This window comes from Heterodontus francisci, chromosome 38 (genome assembly GCF_036365525.1).
Source record: "Heterodontus francisci isolate sHetFra1 chromosome 38, sHetFra1.hap1, whole genome shotgun sequence".
NCBI lineage: Eukaryota > Metazoa > Chordata > Chondrichthyes > Heterodontiformes > Heterodontidae > Heterodontus > Heterodontus francisci.
The window spans coordinates 37,803,995-37,827,320 of record NC_090408.1 but is presented as its reverse complement, the minus strand read 5'-3'; the positions used below and the strand labels follow the sequence as shown (position 1 = coordinate 37,827,320).

General features: G+C 43.1%; 1 protein-coding gene across 2 annotated transcripts in view; it reads right to left on the bottom strand.

The window, feature by feature from the left end:
• Positions 1 to 7,213: 7,213 nt before the first annotated feature.
• anp32a (acidic (leucine-rich) nuclear phosphoprotein 32 family, member A) overlaps positions 7,214 to 23,326 on the bottom strand; it is a 36,733-nt gene continuing 20,620 nt past the window's right edge. The window contains exons 2-7 of one of the 2 annotated variants that reach the window (XM_068018128.1): positions 22,878 to 23,027; positions 21,889 to 22,011; positions 20,145 to 20,343; positions 14,249 to 14,391; positions 10,256 to 10,307; positions 7,214 to 8,320 (exon numbers count right to left, since the gene is read on the bottom strand). In XM_068018128.1, coding sequence (XP_067874229.1) covers positions 8,262 to 8,320; positions 10,256 to 10,307; positions 14,249 to 14,391; positions 20,145 to 20,343; positions 21,889 to 22,011; positions 22,878 to 23,027 — 726 coding nt within the window. In that variant the 3' untranslated portion in view covers positions 7,214 to 8,261. The remainder of the gene's footprint in view (positions 8,321 to 10,255; positions 10,308 to 14,248; positions 14,392 to 20,144; positions 20,344 to 21,888; positions 22,012 to 22,877; positions 23,028 to 23,326) is intronic. The other variant, XM_068018129.1, reaches the window with a different exon arrangement.

Below are 23,326 nucleotides of genomic sequence, written 5' to 3'. Positions count from 1 at the left end.
GTGTTTGTAGTGTACATTAATGATTTAGACGTGAATATAAGAGGTATGATCAGTAAGTTCGCAGATGACACGAAAATTGGTGTCGTAAACAGCAAGGAGGATAGCCTGAGGTTACAAGACGATATAGATGGGCTGGTAAGATGGGCGGAGCAGTGGCAATGGAGTTTAATTCTGAGAAGTGTGAGGTGATGCACTTTGGGAGGTCTAACAAAACAATGGATGGTAGGACCCTAGGGAGTAGAGAATCAGAGGGACCTTGGGGTGCTTGTCCATAGATCACTGAAGGTAGCAGCACAGGTAGATAAGGTGGTTAGGAAGGCATATGGGATACTTGCCTTTATTAGCCGAGGCATATAAGAGTAGGGGGGTTATGATGGAGCTGTATAAAACGCTGGTTAGGCCACAGTTGGAATACGGTGTACAGTTCTGGTCGCCACACTACAGGAAGGATGTGATTGCAATGGAGAGGGTGCAGAGGAGATTCACTAGGATGTTGCCTGGGCTGGAGCATTTCAGTTATGAAGACAGACTAGATAGACTGAGGTTGTTTTCCTTGGAGTGGAGAAGGTTGAGGGGGGACCTGATTGAGGTGTACAAAATTATGAGGGACATTGATAGGATAGATAGGAAGAAATTTTTTCCCTTAGCAGAGAGGTCAATAACTGGGGGGGCATAGATTTAAAGTAAGGGGCAGGAGGTTTAAAGGGGAGTTGAGGAGGAATTTTTTTCATCCAGAGGGTGGTTGGAATCTGGAACACACTGCCTGAAGGAGTGGTTGAGGCAGGAACACTTACGACATTCAAGAAATATTTAGATGAGCACTTGAAATGCCTTAACATACAAGGCTATGGGCCAAGTGCGGGGAAATGGGATTAGTTAGGACAGGTGCTTGATGGCCGGCATAGGCTCATTGGGCCGAAGGGCCTGTTTCTGTGCAGTAAAACTATGACTCTATAATCAATCACACTTCCCAGGACATACTTCCCACTTGGACAGGGAGACTGCTCTTGTACCCGAGTTGTATCCCAGAATCTGCATCTTCAGGAACAAGAGAGTAGTCAAGAATGAGAAAAGTTATTTCAAATTAATTTTCTGACTCTCACCAGTCTACCATCCAATTGCCTCTACAAGTTTCCCCAGCAGATTGTTAGCTAATTTACTTTTCATTCATATTTATGCCTGTCTGATCCTACCGGCCTTAGTTTGAAATAATGTTCTGGGCTCACCTCATCTATACTGATTAATACTTTACTAGTAGCTCATCCATGGAGTTGCACACAACTCAGAGGAAGATCTCTCTTACTTGTCCCCAGTGTCTTTGCTGTTTCTCTCTCTCTCTCTCTCTCTCATGCTTCTTTTGCCCGTTTTTGCTTCGCTGTCTCTCTCCTTTGGATGGGAGGTGGTGTGTGGGGGAAAGGTATGCTTTGGGCCACATTTTTGGCTGGAGGTGGTGAGGAAAATGTGGCCCTCAAGGACTCTGTTCCCCTCCATCGCCCATCCACAGCTTCGGACCTAGGCAACTGAAGGTGCAGCCAGCAATGATGGAGCAATTAAAATCAGGGTTGCACAAGAGGCCAGAATTTGAGGAGCGCAGATATCTCGGACGGTTGTGGAGCTGGAGGAGATGAGAGAGATAGGGAGGGGTGAGGCCATGGAGGGATCTGAACAAAGATTGAGAATTTTAACACCAGTTAACTTCAGTTACAAGGAGAGGTTGGAAAAGTTCTCCTTGGACCAAAGTCAAGAGGTGACGCGATAGAGATTTTCAAGCTGCTAAAGGGTTTTGAAAGAGTAGGTAGAGAAAAACCATTTCCCTCTGGTGAATGGGTCAATAACCAGAGGTCAGAGATTTGAAATCATTGGCAAAAGATCTAGAGTTGCAGAATTTTTTCCACTAGAGTTGACAGCTTTTGGAATACTCAACTTGAAAATGTAGAAGCTGATTCCATAAATAATTTTGAACGGGAGTTGGACAGGGACTGGAAAATTAGGAGCGTACAGGGTTACGGACAAAAAGCTGGGCGGGGGTTGGTGGGTATGGGGTGGGACTAAGCACTACTGCTCTTTCAAACAGCCAGCACAGACATGATGGTTTTGTGGGCAAGGTCAGCTAAATTTTTTTTTTTTTAAACTAGCACTAAAGATCTCAAACTATTTGTGCTGGACATAACTTGTGCTTAGAATTCCACGATCTTTCATTTCACTAATTTTGGGCAGGAAAAACCAGCACAACTGATTGGAAACTCTTACCTGCCATAAATAATACTGAAACTCCCATTAGAGCATCACCTACCGACACAACGAAATGCAAAAGGCAAGCGTGGACATTTTAGCATGAAATTCTTCATAGGATATGTTCACATAGCAGTTTTCAATAAAATGCATGAACAGTTGATCTCCCGTAGCATTGTAAGTCAGAAGATATGGTCACTTTCTTACCTATCGCTGATGTCTTTGTGTTGCTCATATCTGATGCTTCTCCCTCCTGAGCTCTTCCTCCTTCTGTTTTCTTAGATGAGATGTGGCATGGCAGGAAATTGAGCCGTTAATGGCTGCATTTGGAATGGGAGGATGGGGTGGGGCAAGAAATGTGGCCTTCAGAGGCTTCCCTCATCGTCTCAGTCACACACTAGAGCATCCTCCCATACGCCCATCACATCCCCTTTCCTTTGTATCACTCCCCTCTTCCCCTCTGAACTACTCCCTGAAGCACTGTATCTATCCCCTTGCTCCAGTGTTAATCATCTCAACTTTAACCCTTCATACACTCTCCCCCACTCATTGTCCCCCAAGGATAGATGCCGAGAACCCATCACTTGCAACCTCTTTCTATCCCATTCTCTCACCCAGTTTCCTTCAGAAGTTTAATTTGCTTTCAGAACTTTTTAAAACATCAAATTACAATGATAGAAACACCTTTTTTCCTCCTCTATCCACCTGCCCCACCCATCCCCTCAGAGGTATCAATTAGAATCACTCTCCCACAGGTGTATTCAATCAGCATTGACCTTTTTGCCAACAGCACACGTGATATTTGTTGACTTTCAAATCCAACTTGCAATTCGTTTGGAAATTTAAGTAACTTTAATCAAAGCAAGATGGACCCGTTTAACAATTGTAATAAAGTTTAGAAAACAGAACAAAAGCTGCAATAGGTGTATCAGGCCAATTTCTCTCCCCCATATATTTATTTTTTTTAATATAAAATACTGCAAATAACTTTTACCTCAACCGAAAGCTTTTGAAGTTTGTCTTCTGCTTTTCAAAATCGGTTGAGAAGTGCGAGGAGCTAAAGGAAAGTTTCTCCTCATTGGCGAAGCTGCCTGAACAATACTGATGCATCCTGGGAGATGAGTAAACTGGACAAAATTATCAAGACCAAGCCTAAACTTTTGGGTAAAAATGTTAATAAAGGTATCAAAAGTCAATTCAATAGATACATTAGGCTATTTCGAAAAATTCAACTTTTTTTTGTTTAAACCCATATTTTGGACATTTGGAAGTTTAGTTGGTGGGGAAACTATTAGAAACAATAATTTGGGCCAAAATTAAAGTCACTTGGACAATTGCAGGTTAATTAAGGAAAGCCAGCACACATTTGTCAAGGCAAAATCATGCTTAACTAACTTGGGAGTTTTTTTTTTGAAGAGGTAACAGAGGGTTGATGACGGTAATGCTGTTAATGTGGTGTACATGGACTTATGAAAGGCATTTGAAACAGCACCCCCACAACAGACTTGTGAGCAAAGTTATAGCTCAAGGAATAAAAAGGACAGTAGCAACATGGATATGAAACTGTCTGAATGACAGGAAACTGAGGGTGGTGGTGAATGGATGTTTTTCAGACTGGGGGAAGGTTTGGAGTTCCCCAGGAGTCAGTGTTGAGACCCTTGCTCTTCCTAATATATATTAATGACCTAGACCTTGGTGTACAGGACACAATTTCAAAATTTGGAGATGATACAAAACTTGGAAGCATTGCGAGTTACGAAGATAGTGTAGAACTTCCAAAGGACATAGACAGATTGGTGGAATGGGCAGACAAAGTTCAAGGGGGAGAGAAGTGTGAAGTGATTCATTTTGGTAGGAAGAACATGGAGACACAATATAACAAAGGGTACAATTCTAAAGGGGTGCAAGAACAGAGGGACCTGGGGTATACGGGCATAAATCATTGAAGGTGGCAGGACAGGTTGAGACAGTGATTAATAAAGCATACAGTATCCTAGGCTTTATTAATAGAGGCATAGAGTACAAGAGCAAGGAGGTTATGTTGAACTTGTACAAAACATTGGCTCGGCCTTAACTGGAGTACTGCGTTCAGTTCTGGGCGCAACACTTTAGGGAAGACGTGAAGGCATTGGAGTGCAGAAAAGATTCAAGAGAATGGTTCCAGGGATGAGGAACTTCAGTTACGACGATAGATTGGAGAGTGGGGACTGTTTTCCTTGGGGCATGGCCATGGAGATTTGATAGGGGCATTCAAAATCATGAAGGGTCTGGACAGAGTAGATAGGGGGAAAACTTCCCACTCGTGAAAGGATCGAGAGAGGGCACAGATTTATGGTAATTGACGAAAGGAGGAATGGCGACATGAGGAAAATCTTTTTTATGCAGCAAGTGGTTAGGATCTGGAATGCGCTGCCAGAGTGTGGTGGAGGCAGGTTCAATCGACGCATTCAAAAGATAGTTATCTGAAAAGGAAGAATGTGCAGGGTTACAGGGAGAAGGTGGGGGAATGGCACCAAGTGAATTACTCAGAGAGCCGCTGCAGACATGATGGGCAAAATAGCCTCCTTCTGCGCGGTTAACAATCGATTGTAATGTCCTAGTATTGTTCTAAAGCAAAGTTGTTTGAAGTGAAAGAACACAGATCCAATCCTCCAAAATCGGAGTTAGGACCAAGGTATTGGTAATGGGCAGGGAATGAGGGAAAGCTGTGCTAAAAAGGTGCATGAGAAAAAGGACAATTCCATTCCTGATCACCGTCCAGGAACCCATGTTGGAAGTCTAAGTGCGAACAGGAACAGGGCCTCTCCTGCAATGCCATCAACTGCCTAATAGTAGAATTTGTAGTAGGTTACGGCACAGAAAGAGGCCATTTGGCCCATCGTGTCCGTGCCGGCTGAAAACAGATTCATCCAATCCCATCCTCCAGCATTTGGTCCGTAGCCCTGCAGGTTATGACACTTGAGGTGCATATCCAGACTTCTTTTGAACGAGTTGAGGGTTTCTGCCTCAACTACCCTTTCAGGCAGTGAGTTCCAGACCCCCACCACCCTCTGGTTGAAGAAGTGTTTCCTCATTTCCCCTCTAATTTTTCTACCACTTTAAATCTATGCCCTCTCGTCACTGACCTCTCCAAAGTGAATAGGCCCTTCACCTCCACTCTATGATCTATCCAGGCCCCTCAAAATTTTGTACATTTCAATCAGATCTCCCTCAGCCTTCTCTGTTCCAAGGAGAACAACCCCAGCCTATCTAATCTTTCCTCATAGCTGTAATTTTCCAGTCCTGGCAATAAATCTCTTCTGTACCCTCACTAATGCAATTACACCCCTTCTGTAATGAGGTGACCAGAACTGCACACCGCAGTCTGGAATAGTACAACACAGGAGGCTATTCTGTCCATCGAGTCTGCACCAGCTCTTGTGAAGAGCAATCCAGTTAGTCCCACTGGCCCGCTCTTTTCCCTTATCCCTGCAAGTTGTTCTCCCTTATTGTCTTAAGCTCACACACGGACAATGGTTACTTAGGCAAATCACTGGCATTTACAGAACCACAACAGAGCAATGTGCCAATGACTACAGAAGGGGAACAGAAGACAGCGTCAATGCGGAGTTACCATCTAGCCAAAATCGTTCATCAGCAGGGACAAAGAACCAACACTTTTAAATTTGTTTTTCAAATAGTAGATTCAGGTTATGTGCCCTTAAACGAATGGTACAAAGTCTCAAAAGTAAAATGCTTGTTTTGTACAGACATATGGCAATGGTAGATGAGCAAAGACCCTGGGGTCCATTCCTCCAGCAAACGATGCCATATGCATCACAATATATACACTCCCTACCCTACCTCAAATGTCACGTGATTGGCCAAAGCTACTTTTATACTGTGGTAGAGCAGCTGGTTCCCAATTCACAGGATTCCTAAAACCGCCTAACCAACCCAACATAAACAATGCAGGCTTTAGCTCCCTCAGATGAGATTGCCACCTTCACTTCCTGGTCTCAGCTTCACTCAGCCAGCGGTAGGTATAAATCGGATTTGAAAAAAGTCAGTATTTGAGATTGCAATAATGCAAATGGCCCAAACCTAAAATTGGTGCTCCTGTTACTGCATTACTTGCACTTTTGGCATTCCAGTGCAGAGGATTGCACATTAATATATTGAGCACATTTTCTCACATAAGTCACCTTTATTTATTTATTTTTTTAAATTCATTCATTCGATGTGGGCGTCACTGCCCAGACCAGCATTTATTGCCCATCCCCAAATGTAGAGATGGGGGGGCAGAATTGGGTGCAGCAGGATCGAAGACTGCTGGCTGTAGAGGTTCTGAAGGGGAGGTTGGGACTCAAATCTCGCTCAAGTTCACAGTAACTGAAGTGCCCCATATTTGACAATTTCACTCAGACTCCACATTATCCCGATGTTCAAAAAGGTCACTGGTGCAGTATCAGAATCATTCAACACAGGAGGCCATTTGACCCATCGTGCACCCATGCTGGCTCTTTGTCAGAGCTATCCAATTAGTTGCACTACATCACCACACCCCCACAAAGCAACGCAAATGTCTCCATTTCACACATTTATCCAATTCCCATTTTAAAGTCACAATTGAATCTGCTTCCACCACCCTTTCAGACAGCACATTCCAGACCATCATAACTCGTTGCTTTTAAAAGTTCTCCACATCACCCCCACCCACCCCCCAACTTGAATATTTTTGCCAGTGGGGTCTGCTCTTTGAGTTCAATGTGGTCAGTGCAGAGGGAGCTTTAATGTGCTGGTAAGTGATCAGAATGGAAAAATTCTCCATTCCCAGACACCAAACAATACTCACCTTCACTTCAACACAAAGAAATAAACGTAGCAGTTGTACAGCCCAACACAAAGAGGCAGAGATAAACAGCTTCCAAAGGCTTTAACCCCTTAAAAAAAGCCTCATCTAGCCTCCGATGGTGGACCCAACACTCAGAAGTCACAAAAATAGTATATAAAAAAAAAGGATTTATTGAAACTGTTGAATGACAAAAAACAGACACAAAACTAAAGGTTTGGCTTTGCTGAGAAAAAAACTGCGGTGATCTTTTGTACAGATGAAATATTGACTAGGAATACAGTCACCCCAGATATGAAAGTAAAACTCTGTACATTCACTAGGCATTTTTTTTTCCCACCCCAAGTCAATTTTACTGACTTCACCAAGATAAGAAAATACAATTCTGCATTAGTATTATGCCCTTGAATGTATGAAAACATGCCCATTCAACACTACATGCTGTCATTAATGTTCGGCATAAATGAGGCTTGTAAAAAAAGTCATCAAAGTGTACAGCACAAGGAGGAAATAAATGCAGGTATTTCTTCTCCTCTATGGTATTCAGATTATATTTTACAGACCAAAAAGTAGTACACGGGTGCTGGGAAACAGGGTTCAAACTTAACTTCGTTTTTAATTACAACTGTGTATTACACTACCAATCAATTAGGACTATTATTCATATGGGTGCCATTTTCAGAAGACAGGCTATGAATGGGGTGGAGGAGACGGTGGAAAAGAGCAAGTGAGTTTTGATCGCTATTTACAGAAAACATTACTCACACCTACAAGAGTCAGGAAGAGGGTGGGAAGGGCGGGGAATTTAAAAAAATCATCTTCACCTTCCAAAAATGGCAACCATTTTCTGCACAATACAAGCACACCCTCTCAGTATTATTTAGAATATGCCATTTGGTATAATGTTGCTGTGGATATGATTTGGGATATGGTTTATAATGGCTGCTCTACCCACCCATAAAATGTTCTTTTTAAAAAAAGTGATATTACTCAGTTTTCGGCCTCGCCCACACCTGCAACAGCGGTCACTCATCCAGATTCACAACACCCCGAAAAAAAACGAACATCCCAGAGCAGCAATGGGAGCTTTCTTGCGACTCATCATACCCATAGCAACACTGGGGAATGGGAGGGGGGGGGGCTGGGAGAAAACAGGTAAAAACAGTCAAATCACAATAGGTTAACACCTGAAATTTATTTAATCATCTTCTTCGCCTTCATCTTCAGCATCTCGTTTCCTCTTCTGTCCTTTGACCCCTATTTTGAAGGGGGGGAAAAAACGAACAGTGTTACGTTCAGGTCAGGAATAGCAAAGTCTACTGGACATTTTAATACAAACGATCTCCTTGTAGAGACTAATTAACTACGCCCACCCAGCACACACTTCTCTGGAAGACACAGGCGGGTAAATAAACAGTAACAAATAGAAACTTTGGGCACATTTGTTCCCCGTCCTTAGCTCAAGTACTAGACCAAATATAGCACCCTTATTACCACTCTGACTGAAATTGGACAACAGAACCCAAACGGGATTGAATGTGGGGACCTTATGGTCTGTATTGCTGTGATCAACTGACCCTACCTAATCATTTAGCTATTACAGCTCTGTCCTCAAGATTTCTAATCACTTGCTTTCCCCTCTCTTTTACCCACTCTCGTGCCAACTAGTCACTTCTCTGCCTAGATTTTACTCAAGGACCTTTTAGAATCACAAGTTCTTGATCTAGAATCTCTTGGCAATTGATATTGTTCTCCCAGTACTAGTTTCTGACATTGCCATCACAAATCACTGACACTTCAATACCAATGTCCTGGAGTGTTCTGTCAGCTTCCATCTACATGGGCCCAAATAATCAATATTTCAGAGCAAGACAAAAATACCAGTCTTGACAAAGGGTCCACATCCAAAATACAATTTTGCCTTTTCCCTTCCCAAATGCTATGTGAACAATCATGTATTTCTAGCATTTTATTCCATTAGGAACAAGAGGAGGCCATTCAGCCCCTCCAACCTGTTCCACCATCGTTAGATCATGGTTGATTTGCATCTCAACTCCATCTAAATAACTTGCTTCCATGTCCTTAAAATATTCTTGAAAAAAAATTATTCATCTCAAGTTTTTACATTTTCAATTGACCCACAGCTTCAACAGAGAGCGCGCAAGTTCCCGATTTCCGCTCCCCTTTGTGTGAAAAAGTGCTTCCCGACATCACCCCTGAAAGGCCCAGCTCTAATGTTAAGCGTTATGCCCCTTGTTCTGGACTCCACCCCACCCCACTAGAAGAAATAGTTTCTATCGGCCCCATCAATCCTTTTGATTATCATAAATACTGCTATTAGATCACCCCCTAATCTTCTACACTGAAGTGAGTACAAGCCTATTACACCATACAGAATAATATGCCCTTGCATTCAGATAACATTCAAACATTTGAATAAGACTTTAAAACGTTTCTTTCAAATGCTGACTATCCTACTTTGCATTTCCCGTTTTTATTTACTTACAGCATTCCCTCCATTTTTATAATCATACTTCTAAACTTACAAACTCTCCAAAAACTGTGTCAACTACTACCCCTCGCCCCCAACCCCCTTTCCAATCAGTGCTGAACTTTACCTGGCCCTAAAGTGACATCAGATTTTCCTTACTAATCAACTTGATTTTTTTTTTTAAATATTAAGGATAAGCAGAGGAAGGCCTCTAAGTCCTCTGACTGGATGGAGCCTTGTGAGGAAAAGACAATCATACATTCTTCTCACACTTGGTACTGGGACCCCCCATTCCACAGGACAGAGGCCCCATCAGATTTGGCTAATGAGGAACACAGACCCAGGGCATTAGAAGGATCCCAGAGGAAGAATTATGGTAAAAATTATACTCAAGGCCTCTGGTTTGAGGTCTGATGGAACCAGGAAATACAATCCAGTTAAGGCAGAATCCCATGTAATAAAAACAATGACTTGGAACTAGCAGCTCAGATTATACGCCATGAAATCCCTCTATTGAAGCAATACGGATTTTGTATCAATCCAAAAAGAAAACAATAAGATTTTCAATCTTGTTAATTGATTAGCATATAGAAATATATATATCCAATATCAGAAGACACTCCGCAGGAAACACAAATCTCAAAGCCTCATCAGCCTTAACCATCTGAATGCACAAATCAGGAGCCCCCTCCAATACTCACCTGATTGTTCATCCTCCTCTTCATCGAGTTCACCATCCTCTTCCTCATCCTCCTGTAAGACCAAGACAACCCTCTGTTACTGGGGAGTAACACCACACTGTAAACACGATGTTCAACTCGACCCAAAGTTGGCACCATTCTCACCTCTGTTCCAAGGCAGTGCGATCAAGCCCCATTCTCTGGGTTAAGTGTGCAACAAACTGCATTTGTGTAGCGCCTCAACACGGCAAAGTATCCCAAGGTGCTTCACAGGAGACTTAGCAAAAAAAAATGATACTGAACATATTGAGATATTTGGATTAGAAGCTTGGTAGGTTTTAAGGAGCGCCTTTAAAAAGACACACAAGAGATGGCGAGGTTTAGGAAGGGAATTCCAGAGTTTAGGGCAGCTGAAGGCACGCCCACCAATAGTGACCTAGGCTAAAGGAAGGCATTTCTGGAAGTAAAAACAAGAAATGCTGGAATCACTCAGCAGGTCTGGCAGCATCTGTGGAAAGAGAAGCAGAGTTAACGTTTCGGGTCAGTGACCCTTCATCGGAACTGACAAATATTAGAAAAGTCACAGGTTATAAGCAAGTGAGATGGGGGTCTGACCCCTTGCCGTGTATTCACTATACCCTCTGACCTCCCCCCTCTCTGGTGCTGAGCGTTCTGTACTCAGCAAAGGTCTCAGTTTTATCCCCTTACGCCCCCACCTCAATGAATTTCGCGCTCGGCATGACGTTGAGCTCTTCTTCCGTTGCCTCCGCCTCCAGGCTCACTTCTTTCACCAGGAGTCCTCCCCCCGATCAGTAGACCCATTCATCCGCCTCCAGCATTCTCCCTCTACCTGGACCCCTGCCCCTGGCCTCTTACCCGCTCTTGATCTCTTCATTGAAAACTGTCGGCAAGACATTGGTCGTCTCAATTTCTCTGCCCCACTCACTCTAACCTGTCCCCCTCTGAACTTGAGGCACTCCGTTCTCTCAGGTCTAACCCCGACATGGTCATCAAACCTGCAGACAAGGGTGGTGCTGTTGTCATACCGACCTCTACCTTGCTGAAGCTCAACGCCAACTCACGGACACTTCTTCCTACCTCCCTCTGGACCATGACCCCACCACCTAACATCAAGCCACCGTCCAAAGGACTGTCACTGACCTCATCGCTTCTGGAGATCTTCCCTCTACAGCTTCCAACCTCATAGTCCCACAACCCCGGACAGCCCGCTTCTACCTCCTTCCCAAAATCCACAAAAGGGACTGTCCCGGCAGACCCATTGTGTCAGCCTGCTCCTGCCCCACTGAACTTATTTCTTCCTATCTAGACTCTATCTTTTCTCCGCTGGTCCAGTCTCTTCCCACCTACATCCGTGACTCTTCTGACGCCCTACGTCATTTTGACAATCCCCCACCTCACTTGCTTATAACCTGTGACTTTTCTAATATTTGTCAGTTCCGATGAAGGGTCCCTGACCCGAAACGTTAACTCTGCTTCTCTTTCCACAGATGCTGCCAGACCTGCTGAGTGATTCCAGCATTTCTTGTTTTTATTTCAGATTTCCAGCATCTGCAGTATTTTGCTTTTATTTTAGCATTTCTGGAGGTGCTGTATTTTGGGCGAGTGTAACCAAAGCCCACACCTACGTATTCCAGTATGTTCAGGTGGATGCAAGGGAACACAGGGCACCATTTTAAGCAAGTTCTCATTCAGTGAAGATAATTCCTCCTTGCTGTGCACAAAATGGCTACCATTTTTAGTGCTTTTGAATGCAATCCAAATGTACCTGAAACATTGAGATGTTTGAGAAGACACATGAATGCAAATCTTTTTCTAGGGGACTACATTTTTGTACCATTGTTCTTTCTCAGCTTTTAAACCAAACAAGAACCATATTTACATATTACAGAGAACAATTCCCACCCTCTTGTGAGATTCCAGTCTATTCCCCATGAAACTGGAATCATTATCATCCTGTACAGCAGCACAGTAAACAAATAGCTTATGAAATGCTAAGCCTTTATACCATCAAATTTCTTTCGCTACACACGATTTTATAATCGGGGAAACACAATGCAAAACCTGACCGATAACCTGTAATGGACTCAACTCCGAGAAATATTAGAAATTCTCAAAGAACCCAACGGTTAGTGGAAACTCTAGTCCTAACTGCAACGGTTATGAATCAAATGGATGTGCTTTGCCAAGCTCCATCTTTTGCTCAGCAGCCGACCCTGTGCTCTTCCTAGCCTCGCCTCTTGCGCAACCCCAATTTTAATCTCTTCACTCTTGGTGACAGTGCCTTCAGCTACCTGGGCCCCACGCTCTGAAATTCTCTCTCTAAACCTCTGCCTCCTTTAAGACGTTGTTTAAAACCTCTCTCTTTGACCAAGCTTTTGGTCACCCACCCTAATATCACCTTCGGTGTCAAATTCTGTTTGCTAACACTCCTGCAAAGCACCTTGGAACATTTTACCTTGTTAAAGGTGCTATATAAAAGCAAGTTGTTGTTGCGTTAACTTTACATAGGATGCTTACAGCCAGTGAGTAGAAAGCTGCTCCCTGATAGCTTAGGCTAGACTGGTCTCAGGAGTGAAAAGCTAGTGTCTAGTGCATTGAGCCATCTCATTACCTCCCTTGTGCTTTAAACATACAAACAAAAATACAAAAGCATATATTGCTCCTCTTCTCCAAAGTACGCTCCCTCTGCACGCTATACTGTGACACCCTAAGATTCAGAATACCCAGACACATGGGTTTTTGGTTGACAATCAGATTTTACAATTAAACTACACAGACAGCCAAACAGCTTTTCAGGGACAGCCAAGTTAGATGGCCGGACACATGACTGAAATGATTATCTGGGGGTTGGGAATTTTCCCAGCCTTTCAGAATGGGGCAGTGGGGGAGGACTCAAACAACTGTATGCACTGTCATAGCACCATTAACATAGTTTAGCACCCCCAAGCTACTTCACAGGATTTGGGAAAAGAGGTGGCGGTGGAGGGGATCAAGGAGGGAAGGAAAAAAGCAGGACTTGAGAGAAAAGTTGAGGGGACAAGTTGTGGGAGGAAGCTTCTGGTGAGAAGTGCCATTTTATAGTGGAAGAGTGTGGGCATGAAAGCTGGAGAGAGATGTCAATGGGTGGTGAGGGTATACAATAGTTGAAACTTCCTGGTTGGGCACACACCATTTTTAAGTTTATATGAACTCATTAGGACCAATTTTCACAAGACAGACATTAAAGCTGAAAGTCAGTTAGCATCTAAGGCAGCAGAGTTTCAGCTTTTCTGAACGGCCCAGTTTTTTGACTGAGCTTTACTGCCCATCTAATAGCTCAAAGACTACAACTGGAAAAGAGAACTTGCATTTATATAGCTCCTTCATGAATTTCCCAAAGCAGGTAGTGAAGTACTTTTGAAGCATAGTCCCACTGTTGTAAGGTGGGAAGTGCAGGACCCAATTAGCACACAGCAAGCTCCCACAAACATTAAAAAAAGGATCAGATCATCTTTTTTTAAAAAAAAGTGATTAGATCGAGGGATATATAAAATCGGCCGATAAATTGGGGAGAACACCCTTGCTCTTCAAAACAGTGCTGTGGGATCTTTTACATTCACTTGCAGACAGGGCTTCAGTTTAACATTTTGCCTGACAGTACAGCACTCCCTCAGTACTGCACTGAAAAATGACAATGGCAGACACATTGCTGATAATAGTGGATGGCTAATTACCCACTATAAATGGAGAGGGAACCTCTTCCCTGGGGTGGCCATACTTTGGCTGGCCTCGTGACCCAACCCTGTCTGCCCAAATTTATACAGCTGATCCAAAATTGCAGCCCAAACAGGAAAATGAATATAACCCAATCCAAACTAAAGGAGGAAGGTAGTGCATTTATCCAGCACCTTCAGAACATCCCAAAAGTGCTTCAGAACCAATGGGGTACTTTCTCAAATGCCAGTCACTGATTTGGCATGCTATTTGTAGGGGCTTCAATGTATTAAATTATACCTCTTCCTCTAGGCTGACAACATCCTCCTCCTCTTCCCCATCCTCCTCCTCCTCTTCATCCTCATCTTCCTCTTCATCCTCATCCTCATCTTCCTCTTCTTCACACTGAACTGCCTCATCATATTCTTCTTCCTCGTCAACTTCTGTACATTTAAAATAAAAAGGTAATTAAATTAATGCAACACATGAAAGGCAACCAATAATCTCAATTATACATTACATCCATAATGGGGATTATAATGATGGCCTCCAAATATCTTCAGAATGTGGGCAATTTAAAATGCACATACAGGAACCCATCAGTCATGAATGTGATGTTGAGAGAATTGGAATGGTGCTGTATATTCTTAAAACTGGGTCAAGCATCTGGCTCTCCAGACTCCACTATGTCACAATGAATTATTGATAATGACCTAACAAACGGCTAAAACACAGAAAGCAGATACAAAACCTGCCCATAAACCCATCACTTGGAACTGGTGATGATACCGTTTCTCACCCCTCCCACACAATGCCATCATTTAAATCAGGTGGTGGACAGAAAAATAAATGGAACACAACTGGGGGACATCCAACGTAACATTCTTACATCGGTGTGTGCTTGGACTCCCGCAACAGTTGGTTTTAATTATGCAGCCACTTTAGACAAATATTGTAGAACTGTTTGTGCAAGACAAGCTTTACAAGAATATTAAACTACAGTTCTAGATCAGTTCCCTCAAGTGAATATTACTTGCCACAACTTGCGCGAGTGTACATGACTGCAGACCAATGAGTTTGTGCACATATACCAGACTACATCTCAGTCCCCAGGATATTGCCCACTGCTGCTCTTGGGCAGAGCTCAGCTACTTTGACAAGACTTTCCACACCTGAAACTTCAAGCACTGAGAAGAGCAAGGACAGCAGGTGCATGGGAACACCAACTCCAAGTCCCCCCCCCCACATCCCCACCATCCTGACTTGGAAATATATTGTTGTGTCTTCATTGTCACTGGGTCAAAATCCTGGAACTCACTCCTTAACAGCACTGTAGGTATACGTACATAGACTACAATGGGTCAAGAAGGCAGCTCATCATCACCTTCTCAAGGGCAATCAGGGATGGGCAATAAATGTTGGCTTTGCCAGCAACACCCACATCCCATGAACAAATTAAAAACAAAGTCCATCTTCTTACACTGCTAAGGACTTAAGCAGGAAATGGAGAATTAAGAAACGGTCACTGACCACCTTCCAACCCAACCCCCCATTCTTGGAAGCACAACACAGCCTGCAGCTCATATTCGTCACCCACTGCCCCCCACCCTCCCTCCCAATAGGTTGCCTCCTGTGAAGAATCCTCAAATGGAGTCAGTCTGGCACACCCCGGGTTCCTCCCAATCACTGCAACGGCCCAGAGGCAAAATGCCCAACACTGCAGATAAGAGGCACGCTTTGTTCTTCGGTGTGCAATGGAGGGAGGTGGTAGCGCACAGTTTATGCACACAAAAAAACCTGCCAGACTTTGCTTCCACTTTAGTTCAAAATGAACAGGGTCTAATGACAGTGAATGCATGACCAATGAACAAATACAGAATGACAGTCTCATCAGGCTCAGGGCACCATACAGTTAGAAAACTAGTGTAGGATTTTGACCACATGGTTATGGACTCACCATGCAATTCACACTTCAAAAATAATCCAGCTTAACAACCACAATTTTAAAAAATTGTCCCAGGTTAAAAACTTTTCCAGTTGGATGCAATGGAGAAAAGTTCTCAGTTGGCGGAAGATTCCTCCATGTGATTGGAATGCTGGTCAACCCCAGACATTAAGCAACACAAAAGTGGCAGAGGAAAACGTGAAACTTCAAACTTCTACTGCTCGTGCAGGACTCGATGAAAGTTGGAACGTTGAGAACATGCAAGATTCACTGCTGCTCAACGAGTGAAAAACTTAAAACTCCCACTTCAGTAACCACAAGTCAGCAACGTTTATTTGATGTAAAGTTGGAAGGTTTTTTCTACTTTAAGACTGCAATAAAACAGAAAAGAAAAAAAAAAAAACTGGAAAATACACAGCTGGTCCGGCAGTATCCAAAAAGTCAGGTTAGAGTCAGGAGTCATTTACAGCACAGGAGGCGGCAATTCAGTCTATTAAGTCCATGCTGGCTCTCCAGAGCTATCCACTGCTCCACTCGATCCCCACAGCCCTGCAAGTTTATTTCCTTTACCCTTGTGGGCAGTGAATTCCAGGTCATTACCACTCGCCACATAATAAAAGTTCTTCCTCACATTCTCCTTGCATCTCTTAAGCCCAGGCCTTCAATCTGTCCCCTAGTCCTTGCACCATTTGTTAATGGGAACAGTTTTGCTTCATCTAATTTATTTAAGCCAGTCATAATCTTGTACACATCTATCAAATCTCCCCTTAATCTCCTTTGCTCCAGGGAAATCATCAGCTTCTTCAACTTAACCTTGGGGCTGAATTCCCTCATTCCTGGAACCATTCTGGTAAATCTCCTCTGTAGCCTCTCAAGGACCCTCACACCCTTCCCAAAGTGTGATCAGAACTGAACGCAATACTCTAATTGAGGCCTAACCAAAGTTTTATAAAGGTTCAGCATAACTTCCCCGTTTTTGTACTCTATGCATTTATTTACGAAGCCAGAGATCCCATATGCTTTGCTAACCACTCTGTCAATATGTCCTGCCACCTTCACAGATCAATGCACAAGCACCCCCAGGCCCCTCTGCTCCTGCACAATCTTTAGAACTGTGCCATTAAATCTATATTGCCTCACATCATCCCCCTTCACCCAAAATGCATCACCTCAGACTTGCCAGTATTAAATTCCATCTGCCACTTGTTTGTCCATTCTGCTAGCCTATGTCCTGTTGCAGGCAGTTCGTATCATCCTCACTGTTTGCTGCACCTCCAAGTTTGGGGTCATCGGCAAATTTTAAAATTCTACTCTGTATTCCAATATCCAAGTCATTTATATATAGCAAAGAGAGCAGTGGTCCTAGCACTGGCCCTTGGGGAACACCACGGTCAACCATCTCTCCAGTTTGAAAAACAACCATTTACCACAATTTGCTGTTTTCTGTCCTCAAGCCAATCTTGTATCCAGTTGGACACTGACCCTCCTAATCCAGGAGCCTCAATTTGGTTAACCTGCCTGTTATGTAGTACTTCTAACGCTTTCTTAAAATTCAAACAGAACGCAGTGGATGTTGTCTGTATCAACCTTCTGTTACTTAATCAAAAAAAATTCAAATAGATTAATCAAGCATGATCTGCCTTTTACCAATCAGTGCTGGCTATCCTCAATTAACTCTAACCTCTCCAAGTGCCTGTCGATTTTTTCCCTGATTATTGTTTCTAAAACCTTACCCACCACTGATGTTAAACTAACTGGCCTGTAGTTACTAGGACTGTCCTTACACCATTTCTTGAATATTCCAGAACACACTCCAATTCTCTGGAACCTCCCCCGTATCCAGGGAAGATTACAATATTATGGCAAACCCTTCCTCTATCTCCACCCCCACTTCCTTTAGCAATCATAGATCCGGACCAGGTCACGTATCTGCCCGAAGCATAGCCAGCTTTTCCAGCGCCTCCTCCCTCAATTTTTACCCAATCCATTGCCACTACTCTCTCCACTTCTGCCGATATTTTGTCAGATTCCACTTCCGTAGTAAACACCAATACAAAGTACCCATTAAGTATTCTCGCCTTGCCCTGCGCCTCCAAGGATATATTACACTCTTTGTCCCTAAAGGCCCCACACGGCCTCTTACTATCCACATGCTGGAGGAAGATTTTTGAGTTCCCTTTTATGTTGACTGCCATTCAACTTTCATTTTCTCTTTGCCAGTCTCATCTTCCTCTTCATACTCTCAACTAATTGTATTTGGTTTGGTTCTCGCTTGAAGAATTCACCTGACAAGCATCATACACCCTCTTTTTTCATTTCATCATATTCCCTACCTCCATCATCCAAGGAGCCCTGTTTGAGTCCCCTACCTCTCGCCCATGTTGCAATGTACCGAGCCTGTACCTGAAACAGCTCTTCCTTACAAAATAACCCATTGTTCTGTTACAGTTTTTCTTGTCAGTCTTTGGTCCCACTTTATCTTGACTAGATCCCTTCACATCACATTGAAATTATATACCCAATCTTTTCTCAAAGAACGGTGCATTTAGAGCAGTTTTATTTCATATTTCCAGCAATAGCAATTTATTTCTTATCTGCAAGGTTAGATCGATATAGTTACTTATGGGGGGGGGAGAAGAACATTACTTACACAAGTATTACAGCTGCTTTAGCATAAGATTTACATGCAACGTCCAATAAACTCAGTGACTGTCATACAAATGAAAAAAGTGAGCTCCCTCTCTTTCTACCCCCGCACGCACACATGGTTTCAAAGTCTAGGCTTCTCTATTAATTAGGGAACATTAAAAGAATGGTGCACTTTTCTGAAAGATGAAAGGATTTAATTGTGTCTGATGGTGCACCAGTTAATACATTTACACAGTACAGGCAACAACCCATTTGATGACACAAAGGAAGCTTAAGACCAGCACATTAACTGGGACATTACTAGTCGAAATTAAACCCCCAAAAGTGCAAATTTGTGGACAGAAAACCTCAAACTACCATACAGACCAGAAATGACTGTCCGTTTTCAACAATACAATCGTGGGCTGGTATCAGATTTCTCGATTTTACTCAAGGCATTAACCCATTCAAAATAAGTGGGTTAGTACATTTTCTTTTTAGAAAAAGGAGATGGACAGAGAGAGGATTGATGCAAATGCACTAAATGTTCAGTAATTGTATCGACAGGAACTTCCTTGCTGAAGTATTCACACGAAATTGTCAGCAGGAGGTTTGACAATGATGAACAGCCACCTTCAGACGTGCTGGGCTGGAGAGGGGCCAAAACTTTTGTGCCATCTGCTTGACCTTACAGGGGGGTGGAGCTGATAGAGGAGCAGCTCGAGAATCGGCTGAAGTGGTTGTGCAGTATTCAACATAATGCTCAATGTTTCAACAGTTGCTGCAGAAACAGGATGGAATACCAAAACACTAAGGTCAGAGGGAAGACCAAGACACCTCGATCACATCGGCCACAAGATGCTGCTAGAGGGTAAAACACACGTGTAGTCCTCGATATTATATCAGAGGATAACAGCATTTTTTAGAAAAACCCATGTGTTACTATTAATGTCTTTGCTTTAGAGAATTGCAGCCTATATGAGAGTCAATTTGGGTTGCAGCTTATCTGACCATGTGGGAAGGCCTCATGTTTGGTCTGCTATGTTACATACAGGGACAGTCTACATATGTCATCACGCTATCTGATAACTAATTAAACCAGTTTCCCTGGAGGTTGTTGTTATTTAATAACACGGTTAAGTCCATACAGACAAAAGCCAACACTTCCTAACTTTGTTCCACTCACTCTTTGCTCAGAAGGTACAAGGAAACAACCTAGTGTTGGACAACCAGGCTGTTGTGGCAAACTAGCCTAGGCTAAAACAATTTGGTGTGCCCACTCAGACTGTCTAGGGTCATGTGAAGAGGAGTTACAGAAGGCTTAAGGGGACAGTTACTCTGAACGTGTTTGACTGTCTCCAGTGTCAGAGGGGAACTTCCCAGTACTTTTTCCTCCTCAACTGGCTGAAGATTTCTTTCCACCTCTCACTGGTCTTCTCCTGCCCTCCTTCCCCCACCCCCCACGTTCATAATTGCAAGCAGATGGTGTCTATGGAACTACACCAGATCACTAGTCAATACCCTCAGGAGAAAACTGGGGCATGTTTTCACTGCAACAGATGATATAAGTGGAGAAGGGAGGACAGGAGTTTAATCACATCGATAAATGAAAAAAAAAAGTACCATCTTCCTCCTCCTCCTCGTCATCTAGCCCCTCTACATATGCTTCAGTGTCCGAGTCTGGTGCTTCTTTGTCTTCACGATCGTATCCATCTAGGTACGTCAGTTGTGGGAGAAACTTGAAGACATTTTCTCTGTAATCGTTTAGGTTTGTTACCTCGCAATTGAAAAGGTCTAGACTCCGCAGGCTATCCAACTTTTTCTGTAATTAAGAGGTGGGGAAAGATGGGGTAAGAAAAAAACCCATAGAAATCTTAGGTTTGAACTTGAGTCACTTAAAAGGCAGAAGAGACAGTTCAAATGCTCCAAACATTCAACCTGTATTCGTAGTGTTGGAAATTAGTTTGAAAATTTACTTTATATGTACCCCATGAAGATTTATTCCAAATTCCTCTATCTCATGATCACAATCCTGCACAAATAAAAAACAAAAATCTCTACAGAAGGGAATTGGATATATACTTAAAAAGGAAATATTTTCAGTGTTACTGGACTAATTCAAAAAGCCAGTAGTGGCAAAATGGGCCAAATATCATACTTATGTTCAATATGATTCGAAGAATTATGGTTAACCGGTGTCACAATGGGCCTTTTTCTTCACTGATTTTACCCCTGGGCTGTACACTGGAGTCAGCAGAGATAACAGGCCCCAACAGATATAGAGCTAACTTTGCAGGAGGATATCGGCTGAAAAAAGGTTCACTGAGCCCAGATTTTCTGGGGAACTGAATTAACATATTACTTAGTTGGCTTCTGAAGTAGTGTGAGGTTAATGACCATCATTATGAATTTTAAAAATTCCAGACTCCTGCCTGTCAATTTGAGCAACTGTGCTCAATCAGCACCTTTGTGATGTAATCAGGACAGGCAGAAGTGGATCCAAAAAGGAATTGTGTCTCTTAAAAGAAAAAGGCCATTACTCAAATTTTTGTAACAGGCTACCTCACCAAAAACAGTCTTAACTTTTAACATTTTTGCACCATTGAGAAATGCTGTTTCCTTAAAAATCCATACCATTTAACGCCAGGTCAGTGATTTAAAATGTATAAGTAGATTTATAAATTCAAAAGAAACATCCAGTGCCAATTAGATGATGAAAGCAGAAATTTGCCACGCTCGGGGCCTTCACTGAGTTAGTATTTATTGTAAGAGGTTTGCCAGGATGTTGCCTGGTCTGGAGGGCATTAGCTATGAGGAGAGGTTGGATAAACTCGGATTGTTTTCACTGGAACGACGGAGGTGGAGGGGCGACACGATAGAGGTTTACAAAGTTATGAGCGGCATGGACAGAGTGGATAGTCAGAAGCTTTTTCCCAGGGTGGAAGAGTCAGTTGCTAGGGAACATAGGTTTAAGGTGCGAGGGGCAAAGTTTAGAGGGGATGTGCGAGGCAAGTTCTTTACACAGAGGGTGGTGAGTGCCTGGAACTTGCTGCCGGGAGAGGTGATGGAAGCAGGTACGATAGCGACGTTTAAGAGACATCTTGACAAATACATGAATAGGATGGGAATAGAGGGATACGGACCCCAGAAGTGCAGGTGATTTTAGTTTAGACAGGCATCAAGATGGGCGCAGGCTTGGAGGGCCGAATGGCCTGTTCCTGTGCTGTACTGTTCTTTGTAAAGATGATTCTCCATACATCAGTATTACAGCTTTATCAATATCTCCAACCTACCCAGTCATACCTAAAGTCATTGTTTCAGAGACCAACCCTGACTCAGTCAGACACTTCAGACACAGGGTACTCACCAGAGGTTCTATTGTGCTGAGATCTTTGATTTTGTTGCCGCTGAGGTTGAGATGCGTGAGGTTCGGACATTTTTCTGCCAACACTTCTAGTCCGCCTGAGATTCTGTTATCACTTAGCTCGAGCTATATGTGAATATATTAAACACTGCACCATTAGCATTCAGGTAAACGAGAAATCAGTTTTAAAAATCTGGGAGTAAGAACAAGCATTCAGCCCATCAAGCCAACTCCACTGAGAGTCCATATGCACTCAATTGTGGACCTCCCCTCCAATTACCCTGCAGAGATTCCTGGTTGACAAACAAGTATTTCTCTGCTGAGCTTTTCTTGAATTAATACTAACATTTTAATCCATCGCCACAAGAGACATGGTTCCAGACCAGAGGGAGGTTGAGTAAGATCAAGTCTACGATGCCACCTACCATTTCTACCCAAAAATAAAATTGGACAGAACTCGGCAAGTTTCTCGATACCAGCTAGTTAGGGAAATGTGCAAAAAAGATGTTAGCTGTCCACTTACTGCAGTGTGTCATTTTACGAAGAGGAGTTGGAAATGCAACTGTTGAAACTGTCAGTGGTCAATAGATACAATCCAATAGCACCCATCGCATTATTTTTGGGAAGCCAGATACTTTAGCTGGGCAGTTAATAAACTAAAGGGAAAGTTGAAAGTTAGGGTTGAAGAACCAAGAGTGTTAAAATGGCAAATAAACAAGTTAGTTTGCCAAGGGGCCACTTTCACCAACAGAACTACGCATCAGCTACAAGCAGCAGTATATACTGGGGGACTGCCCAAGAACCTTCCTGTGTATGTCAAGTGATCACCAGGGCACATCCACAGTCATGCTTGCCTCAGATATGGACGAGAGGCTTTTTTTTAAAAAAAAGAAACCCACCCATCATTTCACTCCCGGAATGAGGTAGCTACTTATTCTAACACCACTGGCAAACAGAAGGCTTCAGAAGCAGTCAGAAGGATTTTTACCTACCTTCTTTAGCTTGTTTAACTTTGGTAGGTTTGCGACTGACAATAAGCCTACGTTAATCGTGCTAAGGAATTCCAATTCTTCGAACGCATCTGAGAGGCCCTCGATTTTGCCTTCATTTGAACGACAGTTGTCGAGAACAAGTTCTTTCACCTGGGAAGACAGATGCAAAACAAACTAAATACAAACGCCCTGGGAGAACAGATCTTTGCAGCTCACTAGTGCAACTGCCCATATAAAACAGCACATGAGGCTTGACTGCAAGACAGTTATTTTCAAGTGTTGAACGCGTGGGGGCCACTCTCTCATCCTCACACCCACACCAGCAAGTCAACAGAATTGGAGACGCTTTGCTTGTGCTCTGCTTGGACAGACAGACAGACCGAGACTAGACGCTCTTGCAGACTTCCTTTAATCCCTCTTGCAAAACACTCAGAACACAGATACAGTTG